Below are 23,340 nucleotides of genomic sequence, written 5' to 3' on the forward strand. Positions count from 1 at the left end.
AACAAATCATTAAAACAGGACCATTCCACCAACAACACCCAAGACACCAACAACCACACTTTTCGAAGCGCCATTCATCATCGCACCACCTTCATACATTTCCCCACTAGGACCAGCACTCTCACTTCCCTTCGGTCCATTCTGTCTCTCCCCGTCCACGCCCGTAGGGACAGGCGTGGCCCCCGCATCATCCGAGGACGCAGCGCGCACAGTTGACACAGCAGCTCCAGTAGGCTCGGCCGAAGAGGACTCGACAACCTCCGTCCTATGCATAGCACCAGACGTCGGCTCCGGTGTCTCGGCTTCGTCCTCCGCGGAGGTTTCAGGCGAGTGCTCAGAGTCGGGTGTAGCAGTAGCCTCATCATCGCAAGGGCATACCGTCTCCGTAACTGTCACAACGGCAACGGCAGCATTGGTGTCCTCAGCGTCGTTGGCGGCTGCCTCCCGTTCTTCTTCACCTTCATCATCACCCTTGTCTTTGTCCCCTTCGTCGGGCTTCGAGTTGTCTTCATCGGACGTTGTATCTGGTTCAGGATCGTTCTCAGGAATAAGTGGTCTTACCGAGTCAGGCTGCATGGCACGCTTCGAGGCTGTGGTTTCTGGCTTATGAAATCCACCATGTTCTTTACTGGAATCTTCGGGGGTTTCGGAATCAGATTTCTGTTGTTCTTGTTCCTCCTCTTGCTGCCCCTCTAGTCTACCCATCGGCGTACTCCCTCGTCTCGGAGAAGCCGGGACAGCGGTGTCATCGCAAAGGTATTTAGCTAGTTCCTCCCTCGCTGTGTGATGGTGCCATTAGAATATTGATTTCGTTTTGCCAGAATGTAGGGCGGGGGAACATACGAACGCCGTTCTCAGCACAAAGATTCTCAGCCTCCTGGGCAATCTGCAAGCGGGCTGTAGAGCCATGGCTCGCTTTCTGAGTTTCGCAGAAACAGTCGAGTTTGTAGCTTGAGTTGCATGAGGGGAAGTCGGTTGATTGGGCGATGGCGGACTGTTTTTTTTGCCTGTTAGTCCTTCGTTTACTTCTAATATCCCCGTTGCATGAGATTTGGATTGGATCATTGACAACATACAGCGCATTTCATATAACCCAGATCGATCCTCTTTTCGGCCAGGGTGAAGCTGAGGCCTCCCAAGAGAGTCAGGGTATGGAGGGTGAGATGCATTTTATTGTGATATTTGGGCGTTAGTTGCTGTACCAAAGTCTGTAAAGGGGATGTCGAGTATGTCGGCTGCTAAGTTGTGGATATCTTCAGAATTGAAATGTGCATCCCCAGTCGCCGAAATGGCAGGAGATAAATATTCATGATTGTTGTCTTCTTGCTATCCCTACATACCTAATTACCGAACCTCTGGGGGTACATCGGGGTTCTGGTGTTGATCAGGGGATGCGGGACTGTGGGTAAAGGTTTTACGTCCCTGTATCTCCCTACTGGAAATGACAGTGTAGTATTAAGTCCATAGTTCAAAAGGCGCTTTGTTGTGGTGGTGGTGCAAAGAATGGACGAGGAATGTGGCGATGGATGGGCGAGTTTGAGACTAATCTTTATCAGTGAGACTGTCAACTGCAATTAGCTTGACAAGTTAGAGATGTCTGTTCACCACTTAATTTCAATATGTTGGGTTGTGCATTAATTGTTGGAGTTTATCGGGCAGAGTGCATCCAGTGTCGCAATTGACCTGGTCCACTGTAGAACCTCTGATACAGTGTGGAATGTATGAAGTCAACAGCGTGCCGACATCCAAGCGAGAAGCAGGTTTTACCAGAAATTGAACTTATAGAATGCCACCGCCACATCCAAAATATGCAACTAGACAGAGCCTCTGCAGACACACAAAGAATCATAAAGACCAGGAGCCTCGCACCACCAGTTATGCAACCGTAGATCCTTGAAAGCCATAACCAATGCAAATTAAACCCATACGTGAAGCATAACTTATTGGAAACAAAATAGTCTACGGAACATCCTATTCGTGTCTCGTCAAGAATCTCCGGTAGTGCACTATTCCCCGTAACAGCCAGCCCAACGCGGCCGTCCAGCGTCCGCACCAAGCGTACTACCATCACTGCTAGTGCCAACCCTTATCTCATCCCAAACCGCTTTATGACGCTGTAGCATACTTCCTCGTCCACTCCCTCGCGATCTCCTCATACCTTGCCCTATCCTCGCGATACTGCTCTGCGATTCGCCCCTCAACGGCGTCATCTGGCATCGGCTCCTCGAGCAACGATCTGGCGAACTGCAGAACAGCAAGTAGTTTTGAAGAGGGCTTCCATTCATCGGCCCTGAGCATACCCAAGCACATGCTTCCTTTGTCGTCATTCGTTACATTAGGGTGATAGATTTTCGTCACGAAGGAGACAGTTGGCGGCTTAAAGGGGTATTCTGTCGGCAGGGAGAGTTTGAGTTCGAAGCGGCCTTTCTATAATAGTTGTTGACTTGGTTAGACTTTGATTCAATTCCGTGGTGATTTGGAAAACAATGAGGAGGAAATCCGTACGTAGAAAGGAGACCCCTCAGGCCCGTCCATGAACACCCTCCATTGGTAGAGGTCAGCTTCGTTCGCGAGCTCAACAAAGATACCCTCCGGAGGGGATTCTGTGAGTTCGGCGAGTTCCTGAAGGCGACAGTGTTAGCTACCTAGCTTTGTTTTCGCATCGGGGTTGGTGTTCGGCGGGGTAGGGCCAGGGGCTTGTACCTTTGCTATCCGCTTCTGACTGCCCATCTTGTACGCTTAACGAGCGGGTTGCTTGAATATTCGTAAAAGAGAGAACAGGCCTCGGTATATGAGACGCCCCGAAAGTATGACTCTGCGGTAGTAGTGGTAGTAGTAGTAGTAGTAGTACGTAGTGAGTCAGGAGGAGGCTGTACCGGTAGCAGCGCCGTTGGCGGGGCGGATTAGGCGGGGCGGAACGCAGCTCGACGTCAGCCTTGGGAGGCCGGAATTCACTGCCGTTTTTGGCTTACTATTTTTGAGACAGGGCATGATTCACTACGATAGGGTACGGTGTAAAGAACAGTTTCAGACAAGTTCCGACAGTCGCTCCGTCGTAAAATTCCTAGCTCCCTTGCTAATAGGATTGAGTCTGGCATGGGCCCAATCCCGTTCTACATCGGATTCCGTTTATTGTTCCCGCTGCAGCATCACCATCAGCCCCATTATTCCCAACAGCACGCTCTTCAACCACGGGTGCTCACTCAACATGATAGTCACATATCCAACCATCGGCATATATCCTCTCACACTCCCCACAATGTCCTCCTCACGGTGCAAGAAATCCTGTCCGCGCGCATAAAGCTCGGTATCATCCGCAATGTTGTTGTCACCCTTGGTGAGAAGCATGTTCGGGGGAATCGGTGAAGACCTGATGCACGCACCGACCCTGGTTAGCCAAAGCAAGTAAAATAGCAAGAGGCTTTGGAGCAAGAATATAACGTACTCGGGTACTTCCTTGACCGTCTTCTCCTTCTTCCCCTCCACCTCAGGGAACGTGCGCACAACTCGATGCACGATCGGGATATCTTTGCCCTTCACATTGTAGACTACGATCTCGCCGACTTCCGCGCGGGGACTGCGGTTCCACAAAAACAAGAGATCGCCTCGCTGGAAGGCGGGCTCCATAGATCCTGAGAGGACTGTAGCAATTTCTTAGTACTGATGCGATAAGGAGGTGCTGGGGGATTCCGCTTCTCGTCACTAACCGACGACGATCGGCGATGAGGATGCCGTCACTACCGACAGGCCTTTCCAAAGCATAAATGCCGTTGAAAGAACGAGCGCAAAGTTGAGTACCTGCGCGAGTGATTGTCGGGTATTCGACATGCTTGACCCCAGGAAGGAGAGCATGGCTGCAGCGATGAGGCGGTGGTGAACCGGTAGATGGAAGTGCGAAGGGAGGAGTTGCGGGGGATTTGCGGAGCGGTAGAGTTGTGGAGTGAGCAAGGTTGGATAATCTGGTTATTTCGAATCAATAACTAGAGTTATATCGCGAAAGTGCTTTCAAAAATCGGGGTTAAACAACGCGCAGCGGCGAAAGGAAAGGTGGTTGTTGGCGGGAGGAGAGGAAAAGTGGCCTCCCAGCTTGTGTTCGCCGCCTTGCTCGATGTATAGATCGCCAGCTAACACTGCATCTCAACAATCCCTGCGTTTTCTCGAAATAATCGAACCGTTTTAGAATAAAGAATAATTACAATTATAATTTATACTACAAAGTTCGAAAACAAAAGAAACAGTCTCGCAGAACACCCAACAAACAGAATTTACCAAGCTGTCTATAAAAACGAGAGAGCATCATACATTGCACGAGGGCTAGACAACCCCCTTGTCACTCTGCCTTCCAGTTGGTTGTTCAGCTTCATCAACCTCCCAATAATTTTGCTGCTCGCCTTTCTTGCAGAACAGCCCGATCACATCGAAGGGGTCAATAAACGTAACAATCCAAGGACGGGGGTCCTGGAACCCAGGCCCCTCGATCTCTGAGGCACCATCTTTCGCCAGGTAAATCTTGTTCGACTTGGGCAAGCACTCCATTGGGTGAAAAATGTTGAGCATCGTGGTGTTGGCATACATAATAGCGACTTCAAAGAACCAGAAAATCCATTCGTTCCTGATGATAGGGTCGACATCATTGGGGTCGTCCCAGCTGTTCTGCCCAGCTGTAGTGAAGTATTCCACAGTTCGGAAAACCGTGCGCGTGGTGATGAACACGCAGCTGCAGTATAAGACGGTGAGAACGCGTATGAGCTTTTTGGTGAGCACGCCAGCCACGCGACATCTGCCGTGGAATGTAGCGGTCAGGATTACAAATCCGACCATTAGTACAAGCTGCAGAACCAAGGCAGCTTTGAGCAAGGCCTCTCCAATGTCGCGGCGATCCTGAGTAGCCTCCGTATTCGCCACGAGTGCTGCTCCATTTGCTGTTAGAACCTCGACGAAGAAGAGCATCCCAACAAACGATGAGAATACGCGGCCGGGATGTATGGGCGAAAGGTAAGGAATGTAGTAAAGTATACGGCCAAGGATCAAGAAGTTCGCTCCCTCGTAAACGGGTCTGCTAAGAGTTAGACCAGAGTCATATCATGTTTCGGTTTCGGTTTCACTTACGGCCCAGCTAAGAGGAAGACGGTGCTCGAGATATAGATCTCTACGTTGCCCCACTCTCCAAAAGCGCCGACAGTCCGCAGGATAAAGCCAATTGTGAAAAGCAGGGCAGACCATGGTAGTAACCCTGTAACTGTCCAAGACCTATACTTGCTATGAAGGAATTAGCATTGGTTGTAAAGGATAAGGAGTTCGACTTACTAGGTCTGATAGCCATGTATGATGCCGGATATTGCGAAGAGGATAGCAAAGGCAATGGGCGCGCCTTTGTTGGGCGCATAGTACCAAATGCTCCCTTCCTCTAATATGTGTCAGCACATGTAGTGAGAAACAGAGTGATAGAGCATACGGTATGGATCCCTCTTGTCAAGCATTTTGTGGGCTTCAACGTTATAGAGTCGTAGAAGATTCTTGAAACGGGGGCTAAGGTAGAATGTTTGTTGAAGACGCTATCAATGATGGCGCACGACGTTGGCAGAAATATATCTTGGAGCCGATTCTGAGGGGCATCTGGGCTCTATATACCCGTTTCCCAGCTCCTGAAGCCATGGCTGCGCTATCGTCGCAGAGGCCGCAGTCATCTGGTAGCGAAAACGACATCCCGATTAGGCAGCTCGTATTTGGGCTTCAGCAAAGGAAAACCTTAGCGTCACCCACATCGTTCGTCCAAAACGCGCTTTTCCTAATCAATTGCTCGTATTGCTCTTGAGTGGCAGTGGATTGCACGTGGCAGATACGAACGAGGCGCAGAAGTGATGACGGTGGACCTCTTCAGGGAGGCTCATTTGCAATAGACTTCTGCAGCCTTATCAACGCCTGACAAACCAGGCATAAACACCAGTTTCCCCTTCCGGCACTGTTGTCGGGACAACTCTGTGCTATACCTGATATGGAAATATCATATCTCGTGATTGCTGGGGACAGCACATTTATTGATCATATTATCCTACCGACATCACCGTTCCTTGCATTGCCAGTTCACGGAATCCACCATCTTCCTGCATCTGGCTCCGAGCTTGACGGCGATAACTGAGGACCCTGCAGCTATGACCTCGACAAATTCCCCGTCATCCCTCTTCCAGGTGTATCTCCGCCTTCGGCCTCCAATCTCCCAACAACAGGGCGATTTTTCTGAACGTTGCGTGGCTGTAGAGGTGCCCGATGCCTCACATTCGATCAATAATGGATCCAGCGCAGTGGGCCCAACTCATATCACTTTACAGCCTCCCAGTGATTCCCGAAAGCGCGGTGTCGAGAGATTTGGCTTTACCCAAGTATTCGACGAGTCAGCATCGCAACTCAGTGTTTTCGAAGACACTGAACTACAATCCATAATCAAAGGTGTCTTAGTTGAGCAGAGAGATGGCCTGGTAGCAACACTAGGAGTGACAGGAAGTGGCAAGGTGGGAAATAATTGCCCTTGACATGTTACCAATGCTAAGAATCTATAGAGTCACACAATTCTAGGCTCAAGGACGCAAAGAGGAATTACTCAGATGAGTCTTGATGTGATCTTCAAGTCTTTGGCCTCCACAATCAAACCAGCCGACAACACCATCCCTCCCATCCTTTTAGCCTCGGTGGCTGCATCAGACACATCTGAATCGCAGATGTTCGCAGCGCATACTTTTCTCGAGGCTGTATATGGCGAGCCCGGTGCCGACCGTGGAAGAAACTCCAGAGCCCAAACACCTACTAGCTCTGGAAGAGCTCACACTCCAATGGCGGTAAGGAAGTCACCTCTCCCAAACCCACTTCAAGGAGCCGCAAATTTATACCCCCTTGGACCATGGAGTATATCCCATTACTTCTATAAACCTGCGCTATTAGCTCAGACCAATACAAGAACTCCAAGCACCAGCATCACGCCTCGAGCAAAAGTTTTGAATGGGCCAAACACCCCACAGGCAGCCAGAAATGATCGATCCAACACCGTTGACTTTCAGTACGCTAACCTACCTTCTCGAATGATAAAGGACCCCACACCCGCTCTTATCTTCCCTCGCCGCCATGTGCCTATGAGAGCTAGCACTTTGCCACGATCACCCGATGTGAACCATCTGACACTCGAATTGAACCCCCATTCCGAGTACATCGTTCTGGTATCAATGTATGAGGTTTATAATGACCGGATATTCGATCTTCTATCGCCGGCCATCGTTCCCGGCCAGGGAAGTGCCGTTTCGCGTCAGGGAACATCATCTCAAAAGGATCGACGGAAGCCTCTGTTTTTCAAGCCAACTGAAGGGTCTCCTGACCGGAAGGTCGTTGCAGGATTGCGAAAAATCGCCTGTAGTACTTACGAAGAAGCATTGGCAGTCCTTGAAATAGGCCTTACTGAGCGTAAAGTAACGGGAACTGGCTCCAATAGTGTCAGCTCCCGTAGTCATGGTTTCTTCTGCCTCGAAGTCAAGCGAAGAATGCGAAACAAGCGGACTGGCGAAGAAACTTGGATAGGGAATACCCTTACTGTCGCGGATCTTGCAGGTTAGTCTAAGACCAGGCTGTATCCGCGAGTGGTACTAATTGGACCAGGGTCCGAGCGAGCAAGAACTGCAAAGACTGCCGGTTCTACCCTCGCCGAAGCGGGTAAGATCAACGAAAGCTTGATGTACTTGGGCCAGTGTCTGCAAATGCAGAGTGGTATTCAAGACGGAAATAAGGTACGGTTTACCAAATCCTATATACCCTTTCAGTCTAGTAACCCTAGATCAGACGGCCATGGTTCCTTACAGACAGTGTAAACTCACGGAACTACTCTTCTCTAACTCTTTCCCATCGAACAATTCATCCGCCATCAACCGGAACCCGCAGAAGGCTATTATGATCGTAACTGCGGACCCATTGGGTGACTATAATGCAACTTCACAAATCCTACGATACTCAGCCCTGGCACGAGAAGTTACTATTCCCCGGGCGCCGTCCGCCGAGTCGATATTATCAAGTACTCTCGGGTCGCGAAAGGAATCCGGTGGGCGCCAATCAACACAGCCTGAGGTGGCTGAAGAGCTCGAAAAGGCGTTGGCTGAAATCCAGCGGCTCACGGCAGAGAACGAAAGACTCAATCTACGATTGACGGAAGAGGAAATATTGCGGGCTGAGACAGAAACCGCACTTGTCGTAAGCGAGGACAGATGCCTTCTAATTGAGCAGGAAGTGCGAGAAGAATGCTGGGTCGAAATGGACGAGAGAATGGAACAGGAGAGAAAAAGATGGCAAAGCGCGTGGGATGAGCAGGTGAGCATCATTCTACTTACTATATTAGCTGATTGATTTGACACTAATCTGCCTAGACTGGCCGCGCCGATGACCATATAGACAGGAAGATTGAACTTTTGTCTCGAGGTTTCCAGAGTAAGTCAACCCTATATCCAACGAGGCCCATAGCAGCGATGTTGACGGGGCTATTACCAGTCCGCGAAGATCCGCAACCATCCTCTGACGAACAAGTGGAAGAGCTCGAGTTCGAAAACGATCAACTGCGCAGCAAGATTACTGCATTGGAGCGTGAACTGAACTGCAGATCGCCGTCGAAAAAGTCCAAATCCAAGAACATTGCACTGGAGACTTCCCGCAACGCTAATTTGCTCGGCCGCGAAAGCGACATTGAAGTAGCGCTGCGCAAGATGGACCACCTAAAACTGGCGGACAGCATGTTCAAAGGTCCTCCTGCTGCTGATTCCCTCGGGAAGAAGCAGAGGAAAATTTCAACCCGAAAATGGGACCTTGCACCGGAGAGCGATCTCGAAGAACTCTGGTAGGTTCGGTCAGCTTCCAACCTGATAAACCGGAAAAGCCCGCCATACGGCCCCTGACTAGGGTCTTCTTCCTCTTAACACTTAATTGTCTCTTGTTTTGTACATGCTCGGGAGTTTACGGTGCATCTTGGGTGGCTGTCTGATTGCTGATATGTTTGCTTTATTCTAATATGTTACGCTTATACCCATCACACACATACAGATGTCTGTCTATTAGAGCCGGTCATACCTAACTATCCACTCCATACCTAAGCGCCTATAATCCCATAACGTATAATAATAGTACAAGACCTTTCCCATGACCCACGTATATAAGACAGAAGGGGAAAAGAGCGCCCAAGCAAATGCATACCCACCCCGTCCCGATCGCATACTAATGACAATTACTCTTCCACTTAAAGGGCCGCTGCGGCCTCAGATTCATCAGCGGCCTCGTTCTCTTGCTCACCATCCGCGCCTTCCTGTTCAGGCGCAGGCGCATCGGTGCCTTCCATGACTGTGTCACCTTCTTCACCTTCGTGTCCGCCAACTTCCTCCTCCATTTCGACATCGTCACCCTCGCCCTCACCTTCACCAGGTTCATCGCCATCCTCATTAATAGTTTCCCCTTCCCCTTCACCTTCCCCCTCACCCTCGCCCTCGCCCTCGCCCTCGCCTTCCTCTTCCTTTTCATTTTCATCCAACTCACCGCTGTCATCATTTGCGGCGTCTCCAGCAGCACTAGCCTGAGCAGACATCTCAGATTCCGGATCTGCAGATGCCCTTTGGTGAAGGTTAGGGAAAAGCCGTTTAGGATCAGTACCGAGTTTGGAAAGCTTCTCTTCATCCAGTTCGCTTAGCTCACTTTCGTCATCAGCACTATCATGCAGACTGTTGGGAATGTCGCTTTGTTGACCTGAACCGCCCTCTTCCGCAGCTGCCTGTCGAACTGTGATCTCAACCATTGATTTGGGACCTGCTGAAGTTGTAGCACCAGCTGAATCGGTTTCCGTGTGGGTGGGGCCCCTGGCAGTAGGTGCGCGGGGTGGCACCTTGCGGCTTACGATTGTCTCTGCTCGCTTTTGGACGTCTCTTCGGGCTATTCCTTTCGTGCGGCCTCGGGGCGCAGGTGCCTCTGAGGCAGGAGCTGAGGTTGGTGGGGTGGAGACGTCGGCTGGCCCGTCGGTCGTCATGAGAATGTGGTCGACCTTCATTTTTTCCTTGTTTTCTTCGTTGACCAGCTCTAGGACCTGGGGCATGTTCACCTCGTAAATACGGGAGTATATATCGGCAATTAAATCCTCGAGCAAAGCGACCTTCATCAAGTTGTTATTGAGCTTTTTCAGCTCAATTGCGTCTCGAAGTAGTTCGAGAAGGGATGAACTTTCAGGGACGAGTTGTGAGAGCTCCTCTAGACGAGCGGTATTTGCAACGAACTCTTCCCACCCAATTGGTTTGAAGACACCTTCCTCATGGCCCTCACTGATATGCGCTGCTTTACGTATAACATGGGCGTAAGTGAGGCACATATCCTCCCATAGTTTAGTATGATTGATAAAATCGCCTTGCTTTTTCCGTACCCGGCGGAGCAATTGGTCGAGGTTGGCCCGATCATCAAGTTGATCGAGCAGAGCAACAAAGAAGTATGCATATCGCGTCGTGTAGACAAAGTGCCTACCGGGACGTTCATACTCTGGTTTCCAGACCTGGATTGTCATGGTTTTGGTGAAGATTTGCTGCGTAAGTTCGCTCTTAGCCGCGGCAGCAGCAGTAGCATCTTGGGTGTCATCGTATACAATATGTGCAGCCTGTCAGATGTAAGTTTGCGTACATAAAAACTATTTAGGGAGTGGGGGAAGCCAAATGTCCTGCTTACCCTGACGGCCATGCGGTGGTGCCAATTCGCCTTGTCCGCATTCTTAAGGTTCTTAATCACCTCAAGTATGTACTTCTTCCAGGACCCCATTTCCTCACAAGCCTGGACCTTTCGTGCCCAGGGCGTTGCAAGTAGGGTTTTACATGCTTCGACAGGCTATGCAATATAATGAGTAAGCCATGTAATATAAAACTTAAAAGGTGCCTCTTACCGTTAGAATTTCCCGTATCACAAGCTTATGCACGATCGAGACAAGCTTATAGTGAGGCTCAAAGATCGGTTCTGACCGAGAGTCTTTGCGTTGCGGCAACGCATCAATGGTATCAAGGTGAGCGTCCAAGACACTATCAAGGCTGATGCGACGCACAGAGCCCCTCACGGAATCCTCACACGTGAACATTTTCCAAAGGCATTTGCTCAGCATATAATGCGCCCTGATTCTAATATTAGTAAGTTTTTCACATATTCGTCGGGCGGCGGGATAACGTACATCCAGTTCCTCGGCTTGTCGACTATTGCACGTTTAAGAAGGTAGCTTGCAAGTCTCCAGACAGTATAGAGCTTCATTTCCTTGAATGGTTGGCCCTCGTACATCTGTTGACTTTCCTGATTGTTGTAGTGCCGAGTGAAGTCGGCAACGCTGAAAGCCCCCATAGAAAGGGGCTCTCTGGAAGATGAGTATAAACGAATTCCGAAATCCGTATAAAGGTCCGCTAGAAGTGCTCGGGTCTCTGCATCTGGCTCGGCGACCTTCGCGGCCGTGGCTACCGCCATTGCGTAACAATGGACCGCGTTGCGTTGCCAAGTAACCAACTCCGTCCGATTATTGTTGATCTTATCTGCAGACCATGTGATATCCTCCTCAACCTTTGAATCCCATGTCTGAGCCAGTCGGTACCAAGTCTCCCATCTTGAAGTCCCGTGCTCCAAATCCTGTCGGAACCAACTAACAGCCTCATCAAGATCGGTGGTTGGGACCGGGTTTAGGCGTTTTTGTGAGCGAAATTTGGTCAAGGCTGCGTAGCCTAAAAGGAAATACCAGCCACTTTTTGCGATAACTGCAGTTTGACTCGGCACAGGTATCAATGGCAGGTCTGCCACTCCTCGAATGGCGCGGACGAGTTCGTATGGATTCATGGGCGATTTCAAGTAGGCATTGAAGATGCGGCGATTATATGTCACAGGGGGTGATGCCTTAGTTGATCCGATAGACTGCTGCATTTTGTCAATCGTATTCTTCAACTCTGACTTAGACAAATCCTTGATGTTTATCTTCTGCGCCTGTTTCATTACAAAGTCGATCATCATAACGGCCGTCGAACGGTCGAGCTTTTCAGAAGTGCACCCATGGTCACCGAGTAAATTGTCATTCGAGCACAATTTGACCCCGTGGACGTCGTAAATGATTTGGCAGATGTCCGCCTCTGTGTCTTGTTTCACATCCAATGCGAAAAGTTCAGACTTGACCAGTTTGAGGAATTGCTTGTGAGATCGTCTGCAAAGCTTGCGAATACCGAGAGCGTTGTGCACTGAGCGCAAGTAGTAGATGCGATCCTCCAAAGGCTCGTCAAAGATCTCTGGATTCTGAGCAATGGCTTCTTTGAGCAAGGTGTATAGCAAGATCCAGCAACGGACCCACATTTCGCGCAGTTTATCCTTGAAGTTTTCCAAAGATTTTGCCAGCGACCCTCGCAGGTCTGTACCAGAAACTTGTCCAACACGAACAGAATCCTCGTAGAGAACGAAACTGTAAAGCAATCTGAGGAGAGAGGCGACGGCTGACATTGACGACTTCACATGCTCCATATCAAAACATTCATAGGCCTTGTCGGACTCCTGCAGGACTGTTGTAACAGTCTTGTTTAAGATGCCATCAAGAGACTTTAGCCATCGCAGAAGAGTTGCTTGACGATGCCTACTAGGCTCGTCGAGATAGCCTGAGCTCCATAACTCTTTGATGACTGTTTCTATGCTCCTCAAATAGCAGGATACCACCTTTGGAGGATAGTCAATTTTTCTATAAGCGTCCTGGAGTCGTCGCCATAGAAAAAGCCTCAATGTTGCGTCGCCACGGTCCAGGAAAGAGCCCATTTCATGCCGTTGTAGGCTTTGCTGGTTGTCAGATCCGTCTTCGATAAATTGTACCGACGACGGCTCGACAATTGGTTCAATTGTTTCAATAAGTCCAAGAGTATCTTCAGAACCTGGATTGAAAATCTTCATGAAAAAGTCCATAGAATTCAGCTTTGAAATCTCCTGGTCGACTGCTTCACAAGATAGTTCAGACATAACAGAGTTGTTGGGGAGCGAGAGCACTGAGTCTTTGAGAGAGCTGCAAAAAAGTTTCAGATCTTGCAGACAGAGTAAAATATGTTCCCGCTGCGCATCATCTGCCATATTCGAATGAAATGTTGACGCCCAAATATGGCGGAGGGTTACTCCCCCCCGGTTAACATCTGGGGGGGCGTGGTCAATGAAGTGAATCAATGCAGTGCGTGCTAGCAGACACCATCTTGTCAAACGATCTTGTTGTAGGATTCTCGTTTGTTCGTCCGTATCACTGTTTGGCGTACTCATAGGTGCATATGTATCAAGATGAAGTTCGAAAACAGCCTGTATCATCTCTAAGTTCGCGAAGTCTTTCGCAGAATATTGAAAGACTTCCCCTGGCTGGAATTGAAGGATTTGGCGTTCTAGGGATTTCATTTGCTCTTCCAACCTGCCGTAGATGAACTCGTCCTCGAGAGATAAAAGCTGCAGCACAGTGTCTTTGAGCGCGCTAGACCATTGGTAAGCGATATAGGACGACTCGACCACTGACCAGTCCTGTATCGTGTTGTCATGGATAGTTAAATTGTCGTTATCCGGTCTCAGAATGCGTCCCAGCCATTCAAATGCAACATCATGAAGTTGTAGGCTGTCATCATTTACAGCTTTAATGAAATCAATCAATTGATTCTCCCCAGTAAAGACTTGCTTCATCTTCAATTTATGCGTTGATTTCTTTGAATGTTCGAGGAACACAGCAAGGCCAGACCTGCCCATGCCTTGAATGTCCTGCAGCCCGGCCAAACTGTCGCTCTGTTGCATTACTTGGGATTTGCCATCGTCCCAGTGAATTATAATATCCCTGAGATCTTGAGAAAGCACATTATCAGAATTAGCGGGGTTTACCGGGGTGTCGGAGGAGTCTTTTCTTTCGCTTGCCGAGGCCACTTGTTTCCTCAGCTCCTCCAACGTTCCCAGGTCGTCAACTTCCAACTTTGACAACAACGGGCCGACGGTGCCAAAGACACCTTCGTCAGTTTGGACGTAGGGGCCTAGGAGGTCTTCATAATATCTGGTTTGGTCAAAAACTACCTCGTCCGTTTGATTTGAAGTATCGGCGAGCGAATCCCGCAAGCGGGTTCTTCTACTTTTTACCCTCAGGCGTTCTGCTTGATCTTCAGTCATGGCAGAGGCAGAAGAACGTTTTCGGCTTGAGTGCTCGGGAGATTTTGCATCGACCTCCTCGGTTTTGATATCATCTTGCTGCTCTGCACCCTGTTGGTCTGTACCCTGCTGATGCTGCGATGATTGGACTTCAAGGGATTCCATCAACTGTTTCTCTGCGCGTTGGTCGACCGATGATTGATCGTCACCATGATCCGCAGTCTGCTCTCGCCCCTGCACTCCGTTGGTCGATCGCGCCCCCGTACTTCGCGCATCATCCGCCATTTGCATATCTTGCAGCTGATCATCGTCACACTGCGCCTTTGATAGTCGCCTCTGCACTGTATTCGTGTTCGCCTTCAATTCTGGGCTATCGGCCGGCAGAGAAAGGACAATCGACGTCCCAGGGCCAAGTCCAGGGGCTTCCTTGTCGGTATCGAGCAAGCGTAAAATGGCTTTCCCAGTAGCGACCCATGTCAAAGCGTCGATTTTGGCTTCATAACGAGATGGGCGGAAAGCAAGCGGATTTCTCGACGGGCTCGCATCTTCTAATTTATCTGGAAGTGAAGGCAAATAAGGGTATGGATCATTTTGTTGCTTGAGGAATTTGATAAGAGCCTTCTTTGGCTTCTTAACGGGAACAAGTGCCACGGACAGGCGGTCTTGTACTGACTGTAACGTTTCTCTGAGGCCTTCCTCTGCGAAGGTCTCCTCCAGCCCCAACTGTTGCGTCCGTACTTCCAAGCGATTGTCGTCGTCGGCCAGAACACTTTCTAGACAAAATCGAGCAAGTCGGTAGCTCTGTAAAGCGCTGGACAGCCTCGCGCTTTGTCTCCAAAGATTGAGATCTGTATCATCCCGCTCTAGTGCCTCCGCGAATTGTGAGAGCGCCGTGCTGGCGCCCTCGGTAATTTTGGACGAGAGATTCTGCGCTTCTTCGGAAGACTGCAGGATTTCCTGCAGAGCAGCACGTAAGGCATCGAGAATGTATTGACCGTGGTTCTTGTACGAGAGGTAGATGGTTTGTTGTAGTGTGCTCGAGGTAGAATCGTTGACGTTGAATTCGCCTAGTGTCACAGCAGTATCCTCGTCTGTTATATCGTTTGACGCTCCGCCGAACTGAAGTTCTGAATTTTGAAGCGCAACTCTTTTATAGTCGGAAATCGACTCCGGGTATTTGAATATCTCGGAGTTTAGGAGGGCTTCGTATGCGTCCTCAGCTTGGTCATAGAACTGCGATCCTTGAGAGTGAAGTTTTAGCGCATTTTGGTATAGCTTGAGAGCTTCCTCGATCTGAATTTCTTTCGTATCATCAACCTCCTCCTCGATCGCCTCGTCGGGCTCGATGTTCAGAGCCACCCATGTCGACATCGTGCGGGAAGTATTCACGCCGCGGAAGCGAATGCTGGCCGTCGCGATAAAGTAGCAGCCGTCGCCAACATCTCAGGGCGAAGGAAACCGGTCCCTATAAGCGGAGAAGGTTGGTTGCTCCGTCTGGGAAGATGAAAGGTCTCGGCCAGCGAAACCCTGTGAACACGCCCGTCACGCGTTTGGCTCCGCGGGATGGGATCTCCCGAAGAGGAAAGGACTGGTGGCCTCACTGCCTCAGGAACATCGAAAGGGAAGAGTGACGACGACTACACCCACTGCCATTCTGTCATTAAAGAACAATCCAATCGCCCTGTCGGATTCAATTTCAGCTTACACTTTGTTTCTTCTTTCCAATATCTTTCGGTTAACGTCTGCGCAAGGCTTCTTGCGCCCCTAAGTGCGCCATGGTCGCGCCAGCTGTTCCTGAGTATTTGTTTCCCCCTCGCCCTCGTGCTCCTGCGATGCAACCGCATTGCCATCCGCCATGAGGATTGGTAACTGATCTCTCGGGTTACTTTAAGGATTTACGAAGAGGACGACCTTACTGCTGCCGTCGATGCGCGTACGGAGTCGCTACAGAACCTGAGAGAATTGGGGCCCCCAGACTTGGTGTACCTAGTCAAACAGCCAAAGGCCGGCACGACTCGCCAGGTACGTCGTCACAGCGGTGTCCCTCATATCTCAATGGTGGGATAGCATTGGATCAATAGTTAATGGGCTTGTGACGTTATACAGACAGGCGTTTACCACCACGTCACTGGTATCGATGCGTCCTCCTCCGCAAGCTTGGCCGCCTACGTGAACACATTGGTGTCCTCCCCGCTTGACAAGACAAATAAAGTGGTATCTGGAATTTACTGGTCAGACTACCGATAATACGTCAGCTGTCGAACCATCCGAGTTAACTTTGTGCAGCTGCTACAATGCATTTTCCCATCTTGACATGCGAGTCGAAGTTAAGATCCCCGGAAGCCTCGAAAGCTACTGCATCGACGAGCGTGGAGACAAACGTGTTGCGACCGACGCATTATGGCTCGAGACCTTTCTTTGCGGTGTTCTGAGAGCCTACTCGTATGCAGACGACGGCAGCGGGGATGCAATCAGAAAGATTGTTGGGGTTCGTCGGTTCAACCCTGTCACCAACACGGAGATGGAACATAGATTCCTAGATGCTGCTGAAAAATTATTCTTTTTGGGTAAGCTTACCCGTCCAGTTCCGCTTTCTGTTCCGGCTGACAAGGACACTTTAGGAAGGCAACTAAGTTCGGATCCTGAAACACAGGTTCCAAATACTGTGAGCAACCATCTCACGGCCGGCCTTCTCAAGTACATTCATACTACAGGACGATACGCGTCTGGTATTAACTTATTCGAAAAGTTGCGTACCAGAGATGTGGAAGTATCTTCTCTGCTCGCTCAGGTCTATAGAATGGCGGACGAGGAGGTTCAAGCTGTGCGACTCATGTACGACGCTCTACAAGATGTCCCGATGGATTATGCGCTTCTCGATTGTCAGTCTGCCTTCTGCGCTAGTAAAGGGGAAGGTGAAATGGCTCTGGAGTGCGCAAAGCGTGCCGTGACCGCTGCCCCTAGCGAATTCAGCACCTGGGCTCGACTGGGCGAGGTTTATGTGAGCCTAGAGCAATGGGACTTGGCTCTTTTGACATTAAACTCGTGCCCGATGTTCACATACCAGGATAAAGATACACCTCGGATGCCTCAACCGTCCCGCATCATGCTCCCAATCCTAGCTGAGAGTATGTTGGACGAGATTGACGAGGGTCAGCCGAAGCAGGGAGATCCCCACGACTATGTACACGCCTCGTTGCGAAGGCTACATGCAGCTACATACCAGGGGACATTCTTAAAGGCGTACAACCTGTTGACCAAAATCGCCGCTGCAATTGGATGGGATCAGCTCCTTAAGGTCCGTAGCGAAGTTTTTGTTATGGAAGAGGAATATCGCACCGAGCGCCAGCACTCCACATCAAAGAATTCCATCCACACAAATGATGATGCAAGCCCCGAAGAGACAAATGGTGGTAGCGAACAAGAAAATGGAGATGGTGGTCCAGTAGACACCGTGACAGAAATAACTGTCAACGGAGATGACCACCAACAAGCCGAGCATTCGATTGAGAGGCCTGAACAGACAGTGGCATCAGAGGTTGTTAAATCCGGTAAAGAAGATGTGAGTATCAAACCTTTTCGTGATATCCGCGGCTTGAATGCTGATTTACTCTAGCCCGACCCATCACACTCGTCGTACACGCAATTCAAGAATAAACGCCTATGTGAAAGATGGCTGGACAATCTTTTCATGGTTCTCTATGAGGATCTCCGCATATATACCATATGGCGCACAGAAGTGGCCCAATTCCGCCAACAGGCAATGGAATACAAGAAATCTGCCACCGAATGGGAGATTCTCGGCGAGCTGGCCGAGCGGCTACACCACTTCGATGAGGCCATTGAAGCATACCAAGCCTGCCTATCAATTCGATTCTCGCCGAAAGCCATGCGCGGAATACTCAAGCTCCACGAGCAACGAAATGACACAAGGGGGATGCTTAGTGCTTTGATCCGTCTTATTGCCTGGCAATATAGATGGTATTCTGAGGTTTGTCTTCCCGTCACCAAAATTAGAGGAAACTTTGTTAACAATATTAGTTCTCTCCGGAACTACTATTCATGATCCGCAAATTAATTGAAGACGAGGGTGCTGTCAAGGTCCGCAGCATCGTACAGGCTACGAACCTGCCCCAGACTGTTCTTGACCTCACTCACCAATACTGTCAACTGTGCGCAACATTCCGCAGCAGCGGCAGCGATGGCTAAGGTGGGCAACATATCTCGTAGCATCAATTATACGAGAAATTAGGCCGAAAAGTCAACCAATCCCCTGCGAAACATTGTAGTAAAACTTGTATGAGCTTTCTTACTACATACCTTATAAAACACTGTACTTAGATGACTTTAGAGGCCCGGTCCATTGTACGCGGACGATTCTTCCTTTCTCTCTATCAGTTTCTGCTTTTAATCTATACCTAATGCTCGCTTTGCGTTTTACTCATGGCTCACTGTCTTGAATTATGTGTATGTATAATTTATAAGTTATGGAGTCCTCTAATAAATGTCATTCTTTAAATCCCGCATATCATCGATCGATCCCCTTTGCCGTTTTAGACTTGAAAGCACGCTTTCCAACTACTTCTAGCAATAGTTATCTGATTCGATCAATAGAAATAGCAGGACTTGTTGGAGGGGGGGGGGGGTGGGGAGCAAAGAGTGCGAGTGAAGTGTAGGTAGTTAAGTATATGCTATTCCCGGAACCTGAACTACCTAGTTAGATTCCACTCATCAGCGTAGTTATCAACGTAAATAGCCACCCTAGATCCCCAAATAGATAGTAGATAAATGTAAATCCCTTAGAAAGAAGAAGCACACCGCCATGATTAGACTTTTTGACTTCTTTATCGAATTCAATCAAGCCTTCGCCTCCGCAGTCGCCGTGGGCTCCTCCGCGGGAGCATCATCTTTGACCTTAGCGGCGGGGACACTGGTCTTCGCCACCTCGTCGGCCTCCTCGTTGTCTTCGCCTTCAGCCTCAGCTTCAGCGTCTTCATCTTCTTCCTCATCGAGGCCGTTCTCGTCGGCTTTGCCGTTCGCCTCGCCTTCTACCTCATCTTCTTCACCTTCAGCCTCGTCCTCGGCTTTCGGTGCGGGGGCAGTCTTTCGCTTTTTGGTGGCGGGAGGGGCTATTGGTATGATTATTAGAATTGTGTTTAATTAGACGATATTGGATTTGCTGGTGGGAGGGTCCGCAGTGCTCACCTTCCTGTTGTTCTTCTTCCTCCTCCGGCTCTTCTTCGGAGGCGTCTTCTTCCTCCTCGCTTCCTTCTTCACCTCCGCTTTCGCCTACATCGGTGCTTTGGTATCTAGTTGTGTGGGAGTTGTTAGTTAAGAGGTTTCGAGTTTGGTGGTGGGGAAAGGTTTGGAGGATGGTGGCGCGTTCCGGCGCGGATAGAGTTGATGACGCAACGAGATAACGTAGGTTACGTGAAGAGCAGATGGGTTATGAGAATGAGGATGACGAGGATGATCGAACACTGATCACTGGGGGTACGCGCGCAACAAAGGCGCAAAATCGCGCAAAAAGAGAGAGAGAGAGAGAGAGAGAGAAGTATACGCGGCGCATAAATAGTAAATACAGATAAAGACTTACTCTTCCTCTTCCTCACTCTCATCGCTAGGGAGAGCTTGAAGCTCCTCCTCCTCTTCGAGCTCTTGCTTTCTCTTACGGGTGGACATGTTGGATAATAATTTGAGGTTTAGAATTGGTAGATAAGTATGAGAGAAAAGAGATGGGTGTGAGGGAGAATCGGATCAATGGCCTGGACTGCCAATGATCCTGAAAGAGGAGAAAGGATGAGAAGGAGATGGGAAAGAGAAGGGAAAGGTAAGGGAAAAGAAGATGTGAGGGGAGGAGAAGGGCGAGATTAAATGGGAATCGCAGACCAGGGCAGGCAGGGAAGGGGAATCTGGGCTTAGTACGACGACTACGAGCACGACCAGCCAGCCTTCTCGCAACCGGGCGAGGGAAGGGGGCAGAGACGGAATGGGTGAGCATGAGCATCATGGACCGGATTACTTCAGCTGCGGAGGTCGCGAAAGTCAGCTCAGCATTGACCCAGAGACTGGATTGCGCAGCAGGAGAGCAAGAGTCTGGGACGAGAGCCGCTCCGGCTGGTGGTTGGAGGCGGAGGTGGGAAAGCTCTGGGGGAGCTTGGAATTGGGAACGCATGCACAACCGAGGGCGCTGCGTCTCGCCCGGGGGACTTTATCCGCACTGCCTGTCGCACGCCAAAGACGACGGCCCCTCTTCAGCTGCAGTTTGCAGTCCTGCCTGCTCAGCCCGAGGCGACCATGGCCCTGGAAAGGGGGAGGGGTTGCGTGGACGACCTTGAGGTATTCCTGCGTTTCTGTGGCGGAGTTCGGACAACCTCAGTTTCAAGGTTCTGACAGACCTTCGTCCTCCGTCGGATGAGGATGTATCATGCTCTCGAACTAACAGGTCTGGGCCTATTGCGTTTTCACCGTGAGAAATGGCCGAGTTGCTGAGCGATGTGGTTCTGCTGAGGACTTGTGGAATAAAGAGAATCGAAGTGATCTGTCAACTTGACAATGTTTCGAGGACGAAGGTGTATGGTAAGGCTGTTACGGCTATCTGCGGGAACGCGAAAGGTTGCAGCCAATTAAACCGCCCTGCTTTGACCATTCAGATGGTCAGACAGCAGAAGTTGGTGATATTAAGTTACAATACGATACGTATAATGCTGAGAAGTGGGCCGTGCACCGAGAGCATCAGACGCGTGGCACTGACTGAGCAGCAAGGTGTATCCAAAAATCGTGATGTCAATAATGCGACATAGCTTGCCGGAAATCACGTCCGTATTTTACTAGCAAGCCCTAGCTATTCTGGTAGCATCTTTCGTTAGCATAAGTAACTAACTATTGTAAGAATATATATATTCCTTATCATGATACTACTATCTAGAAAATCACCAGTCATTCTTCATGTCACTGCGCCAGATATTCAAAGTTGGCCATGCTAGGATCAAGTAAATTCTCATCCAGCCCAAATCCGTACGTTCCTACCATGTCGTATATCAGATCGGGCGGCGGGAATCCTTGAGCCATTGCATTCGCACCGCCAGGAACGCCGCTCCCTGGCCGTTCGCCCACTGGCCCTGCGGCCCCTCCATTAGCCATATCCCAGGAGTCAAACCGCTCCAGCATCTTGCTCAAACCGCGAGCGATATGTCTTGTCAAGTGTCTCTCGCCTGCGGAGACACAGTTCAATAGATCAATTACCCGCTCCACCAGACTCCGCACTTGACCACTATCCAGGCTCAAGTATGCCGAGTTCCAGTTAACTGCCACCTTCAGAAGGAAGACAGCAGAAAAGGTAACCATAGTATGTGTGAAAATAGGGACTCCAACAATTGCATCCCGGATGTCTTGTTCCTCCAGGACCATGTTTAGGCAGGCCATGGCAGACGAAATCGCAATATTGGCTGATTCCTTGCGGTCCATGGAGAAAACTGGTGTATTGGTTGGAGATAGGGCACGCAAGGAGAGTGAATTGAGTTGGAACTTGGCAAAGTGATAGTGCAGAACTACTCCTTTCGAAGGATAGGTTCGAACATAGGGACTATCGGCTATAAAAGAGCGGTTAGATACTTATAAAGAAAAGACAAAAAAAGGAGGAGAGCAGGTTAGATTCCAGCTTACCAGATCGCGGTTGCCATAGAAGTCGCCACTGGTCTATAGCGACATTGTAGACACGTAACTGGCCAAAGTCCTCCTCCGTCAAGGCTTGTTCCGTATCGCTTCCAAAGGTTCGATATGCCTCCGTCAAAATCATGAATAAAGCCACTTGTGCCAACAGTCGGATATCGCCGGGAACAACCATTGGTGACTGGAGGAAATTTTCGTAGTTCTTGATCGCCAAATCCTCATGAATGACAGGTGGTCGACCGTAAGCTATACTAAAATGGTGATCACAGACATAAAGTAAATACCATAATTGGGCTCTCTCGTATTGATCAGTGTGTCCGCGCATCATCTTCTGGTAGCTTTGGTGGAGGCCTAGCTCTGTAGCTATACGCACGGCATGGCCAGATAACTTCCAACTCAACTCAGACAACCAAAATGCCCCCACACATAACGCTCGAACATCATCCAAAGTATGAGCGCGTGTCAGTGACATGCTCGATACCAGCGCCACATACTCGCTATAACATCGGTTCAATGTCTCGGTGCGGTTGGGGATATGCAGCGCCGCCACAGTAAGAACCGCTGCCGCCAGCAACGTTGATGCCCGTCGCACTGAGGTGAGATCGCGGTGTACGAGAATTATTCCACCCCATAGTAGTTGGTTCATTGTCCGGCTGAAATATGCGAAGAGCTCCTCAGCCTCCTGTAAGGATATAATGCTCCGAGAAATGAAGTCTTCCTCCAGAAGTGTCAACTTGGGTTGCTCAATATGATTGTGGCGCAGGTCGCGTAGCTTCGTCACCTCATAAAGACTCCGCATGGGGGCTGGCACCAATTCTCGGTCCTGTAAATCCGGCTCCTGTGAGGGCTCTCGTGTCACCACAAGCCCCGGTCCATCGGGTTTCACATCCGATGGTGAATCGTTTATCAAGGGGCGATTTGCGACATAATATGCAGGCGCAGCTGGGGACGGGCCACTGGGGCTGTCACTAACTCCGTAGGTTGAGAGCTCTGGAAGCCCTCCTTGGCGAAGAAGATGCGACACAGCTTCCTGAAGTTGTTGAATCGTGGCTGATGCTTGAGATTTCCACCTGTGGTGTCGAACATCAGCAACAAATCACCAACTAACTGACTACCGAGCCTCCAAGAATCTCAAGGTTACTTACACTCCATCGTCATCAACGAACTTCTGCGAGAAGTCATTGACAACACACTTGATTCCGCTGCGAAGACATTTCGTGCAGCTTGCTTCGCCCGTTCTGAATTCGCATCGTATCTTGTGGCGTTTGCACTCTGCGCCTGTATCGTTTAATCATTTAGAAGCTGTCCGACGAGACAATATATACCCTCTCCCCCTCTCAGAACCGGTAAGCTCTATTTTGCCGAATGGAAAATACTCACAGGCGCGGGCTTTGGATATTTTCGGCGGGGTTGGCCGGCTATCAGGCACAACTGAGTGACGACGGTCTTGGGGGCGGGCTTCGAGGCCAGCGTCGAGGGAAGAGCGCTTCATGGCTGCGGAGATTGGGGAAGTCGGGG

The 23,340-nt window shown here is 49.9% G+C and overlaps 8 protein-coding genes across 8 annotated transcripts; 2 read left to right on the forward strand and 6 right to left on the reverse strand.

Moving 5' to 3' along the window:
- Positions 1-9: 9 nt before the first annotated feature.
- Positions 10-1,169, reverse strand: ASPSYDRAFT_87196 (extracellular serine rich protein; the record flags this gene model as incomplete). The annotated part of the gene is made up of 3 exons (XM_040851796.1): positions 10-779; positions 844-994; positions 1,077-1,169. The coding sequence occupies 3 exons, from the start codon at positions 1,167-1,169 to the stop codon at positions 10-12; spliced, it is 1,014 nt and encodes a 337-aa protein (XP_040704423.1).
- Positions 1,170-2,106: 937 nt separating this feature from the next.
- On the reverse strand, positions 2,107-3,852 carry ASPSYDRAFT_56150 (uncharacterized protein; the record flags this gene model as incomplete). The annotated part of the gene is made up of 5 exons (XM_040849166.1): positions 2,107-2,427; positions 2,506-2,622; positions 3,220-3,370; positions 3,446-3,641; positions 3,708-3,852. 5 exons carry the CDS (start codon positions 3,850-3,852, stop codon positions 2,107-2,109), a joined length of 930 nt encoding a protein of 309 aa, XP_040704424.1.
- Positions 3,853-4,136: 284 nt separating this feature from the next.
- On the reverse strand, positions 4,137-5,873 carry ASPSYDRAFT_173405 (putative RTA1 domain protein). The gene is made up of 4 exons (XM_040843440.1): positions 5,456-5,873; positions 5,308-5,407; positions 5,110-5,259; positions 4,137-5,056 (listed from the first exon to the last, which is right to left on the reverse strand). Exons 1-4 carry the CDS (start codon positions 5,478-5,480, stop codon positions 4,315-4,317), a joined length of 1,017 nt encoding a protein of 338 aa, XP_040704425.1. The 5' UTR covers positions 5,481-5,873; the 3' UTR covers positions 4,137-4,314.
- Positions 5,874-6,152: 279 nt separating this feature from the next.
- ASPSYDRAFT_147774 (kinesin family protein) lies at positions 6,153-8,867 on the forward strand (the record flags this gene model as incomplete). Its single annotated transcript, XM_040841751.1, has 6 exons — positions 6,153-6,509; positions 6,558-7,593; positions 7,624-7,769; positions 7,822-8,343; positions 8,400-8,460; positions 8,521-8,867. The coding sequence occupies 6 exons, from the start codon at positions 6,153-6,155 to the stop codon at positions 8,865-8,867; spliced, it is 2,469 nt and encodes an 822-aa protein (XP_040704426.1).
- Positions 8,868-9,259: 392 nt separating this feature from the next.
- On the reverse strand, positions 9,260-15,522 carry hir3 (putative transcriptional corepressor of histone genes (Hir3); the record flags this gene model as incomplete). The annotated part of the gene is made up of 4 exons (XM_040841807.1): positions 9,260-10,651; positions 10,720-10,875; positions 10,931-11,153; positions 11,210-15,522. The coding sequence occupies 4 exons, from the start codon at positions 15,520-15,522 to the stop codon at positions 9,260-9,262; spliced, it is 6,084 nt and encodes a 2,027-aa protein (XP_040704427.1).
- A 258-nt stretch (positions 15,523-15,780) lies between these two features.
- ASPSYDRAFT_42391 (ChAPs family protein) lies at positions 15,781-18,677 on the forward strand. The gene is made up of 7 exons (XM_040846454.1): positions 15,781-15,949; positions 16,044-16,173; positions 16,258-16,382; positions 16,438-16,718; positions 16,773-17,713; positions 17,768-18,142; positions 18,193-18,677. Exons 1-7 carry the CDS (start codon positions 15,927-15,929, stop codon positions 18,358-18,360), a joined length of 2,043 nt encoding a protein of 680 aa, XP_040704428.1. The 5' UTR covers positions 15,781-15,926; the 3' UTR covers positions 18,361-18,677.
- A 331-nt stretch (positions 18,678-19,008) lies between these two features.
- ASPSYDRAFT_87203 (uncharacterized protein) lies at positions 19,009-19,833 on the reverse strand (the record flags this gene model as incomplete). Its single annotated transcript, XM_040851797.1, has 3 exons — positions 19,009-19,280; positions 19,357-19,460; positions 19,748-19,833. 3 exons carry the CDS (start codon positions 19,831-19,833, stop codon positions 19,009-19,011), a joined length of 462 nt encoding a protein of 153 aa, XP_040704429.1.
- A 1,269-nt stretch (positions 19,834-21,102) lies between these two features.
- On the reverse strand, positions 21,103-23,314 carry ASPSYDRAFT_87204 (putative C6 transcription factor; the record flags this gene model as incomplete). Its single annotated transcript, XM_040851798.1, has 4 exons — positions 21,103-21,743; positions 21,817-22,892; positions 22,968-23,100; positions 23,203-23,314. The coding sequence occupies 4 exons, from the start codon at positions 23,312-23,314 to the stop codon at positions 21,103-21,105; spliced, it is 1,962 nt and encodes a 653-aa protein (XP_040704430.1).
- Positions 23,315-23,340: the final 26 nt, after the last annotated feature.

This window comes from Aspergillus sydowii (assembly GCF_001890705.1).
Source record: "Aspergillus sydowii CBS 593.65 unplaced genomic scaffold ASPSYscaffold_3, whole genome shotgun sequence".
NCBI lineage: Eukaryota > Fungi > Ascomycota > Eurotiomycetes > Eurotiales > Aspergillaceae > Aspergillus > Aspergillus sydowii.

Excerpts from the sequence above, each read along its gene's own strand:
- ASPSYDRAFT_173405 (XM_040843440.1), bottom strand. The coding sequence starts at position 5,480 with ATGCTTGACAAGAGGGATCCATACC. Across the intron at positions 5,260-5,307 it reads ATACATGGCTATCAGACCTA|CAAGTATAGGTCTTGGACAG; the intron begins GTAAGTCGAACT and ends ATTCCTTCATAG. Across the intron at positions 5,057-5,109 it reads GTCTTCCTCTTAGCTGGGCC|ACCCGTTTACGAGGGAGCGA; the intron begins GTAAGTGAAACC and ends AACTCTTAGCAG.
- ASPSYDRAFT_42391 (XM_040846454.1), top strand. The coding sequence starts at position 15,927 with ATGGTCGCGCCAGCTGTTCCTGA. Across the intron at positions 16,174-16,257 it reads AGGCCGGCACGACTCGCCAG|ACAGGCGTTTACCACCACGT; the intron begins GTACGTCGTCAC and ends GACGTTATACAG. Across the intron at positions 16,719-16,772 it reads TGAAAAATTATTCTTTTTGG|GAAGGCAACTAAGTTCGGAT; the intron begins GTAAGCTTACCC and ends AGGACACTTTAG.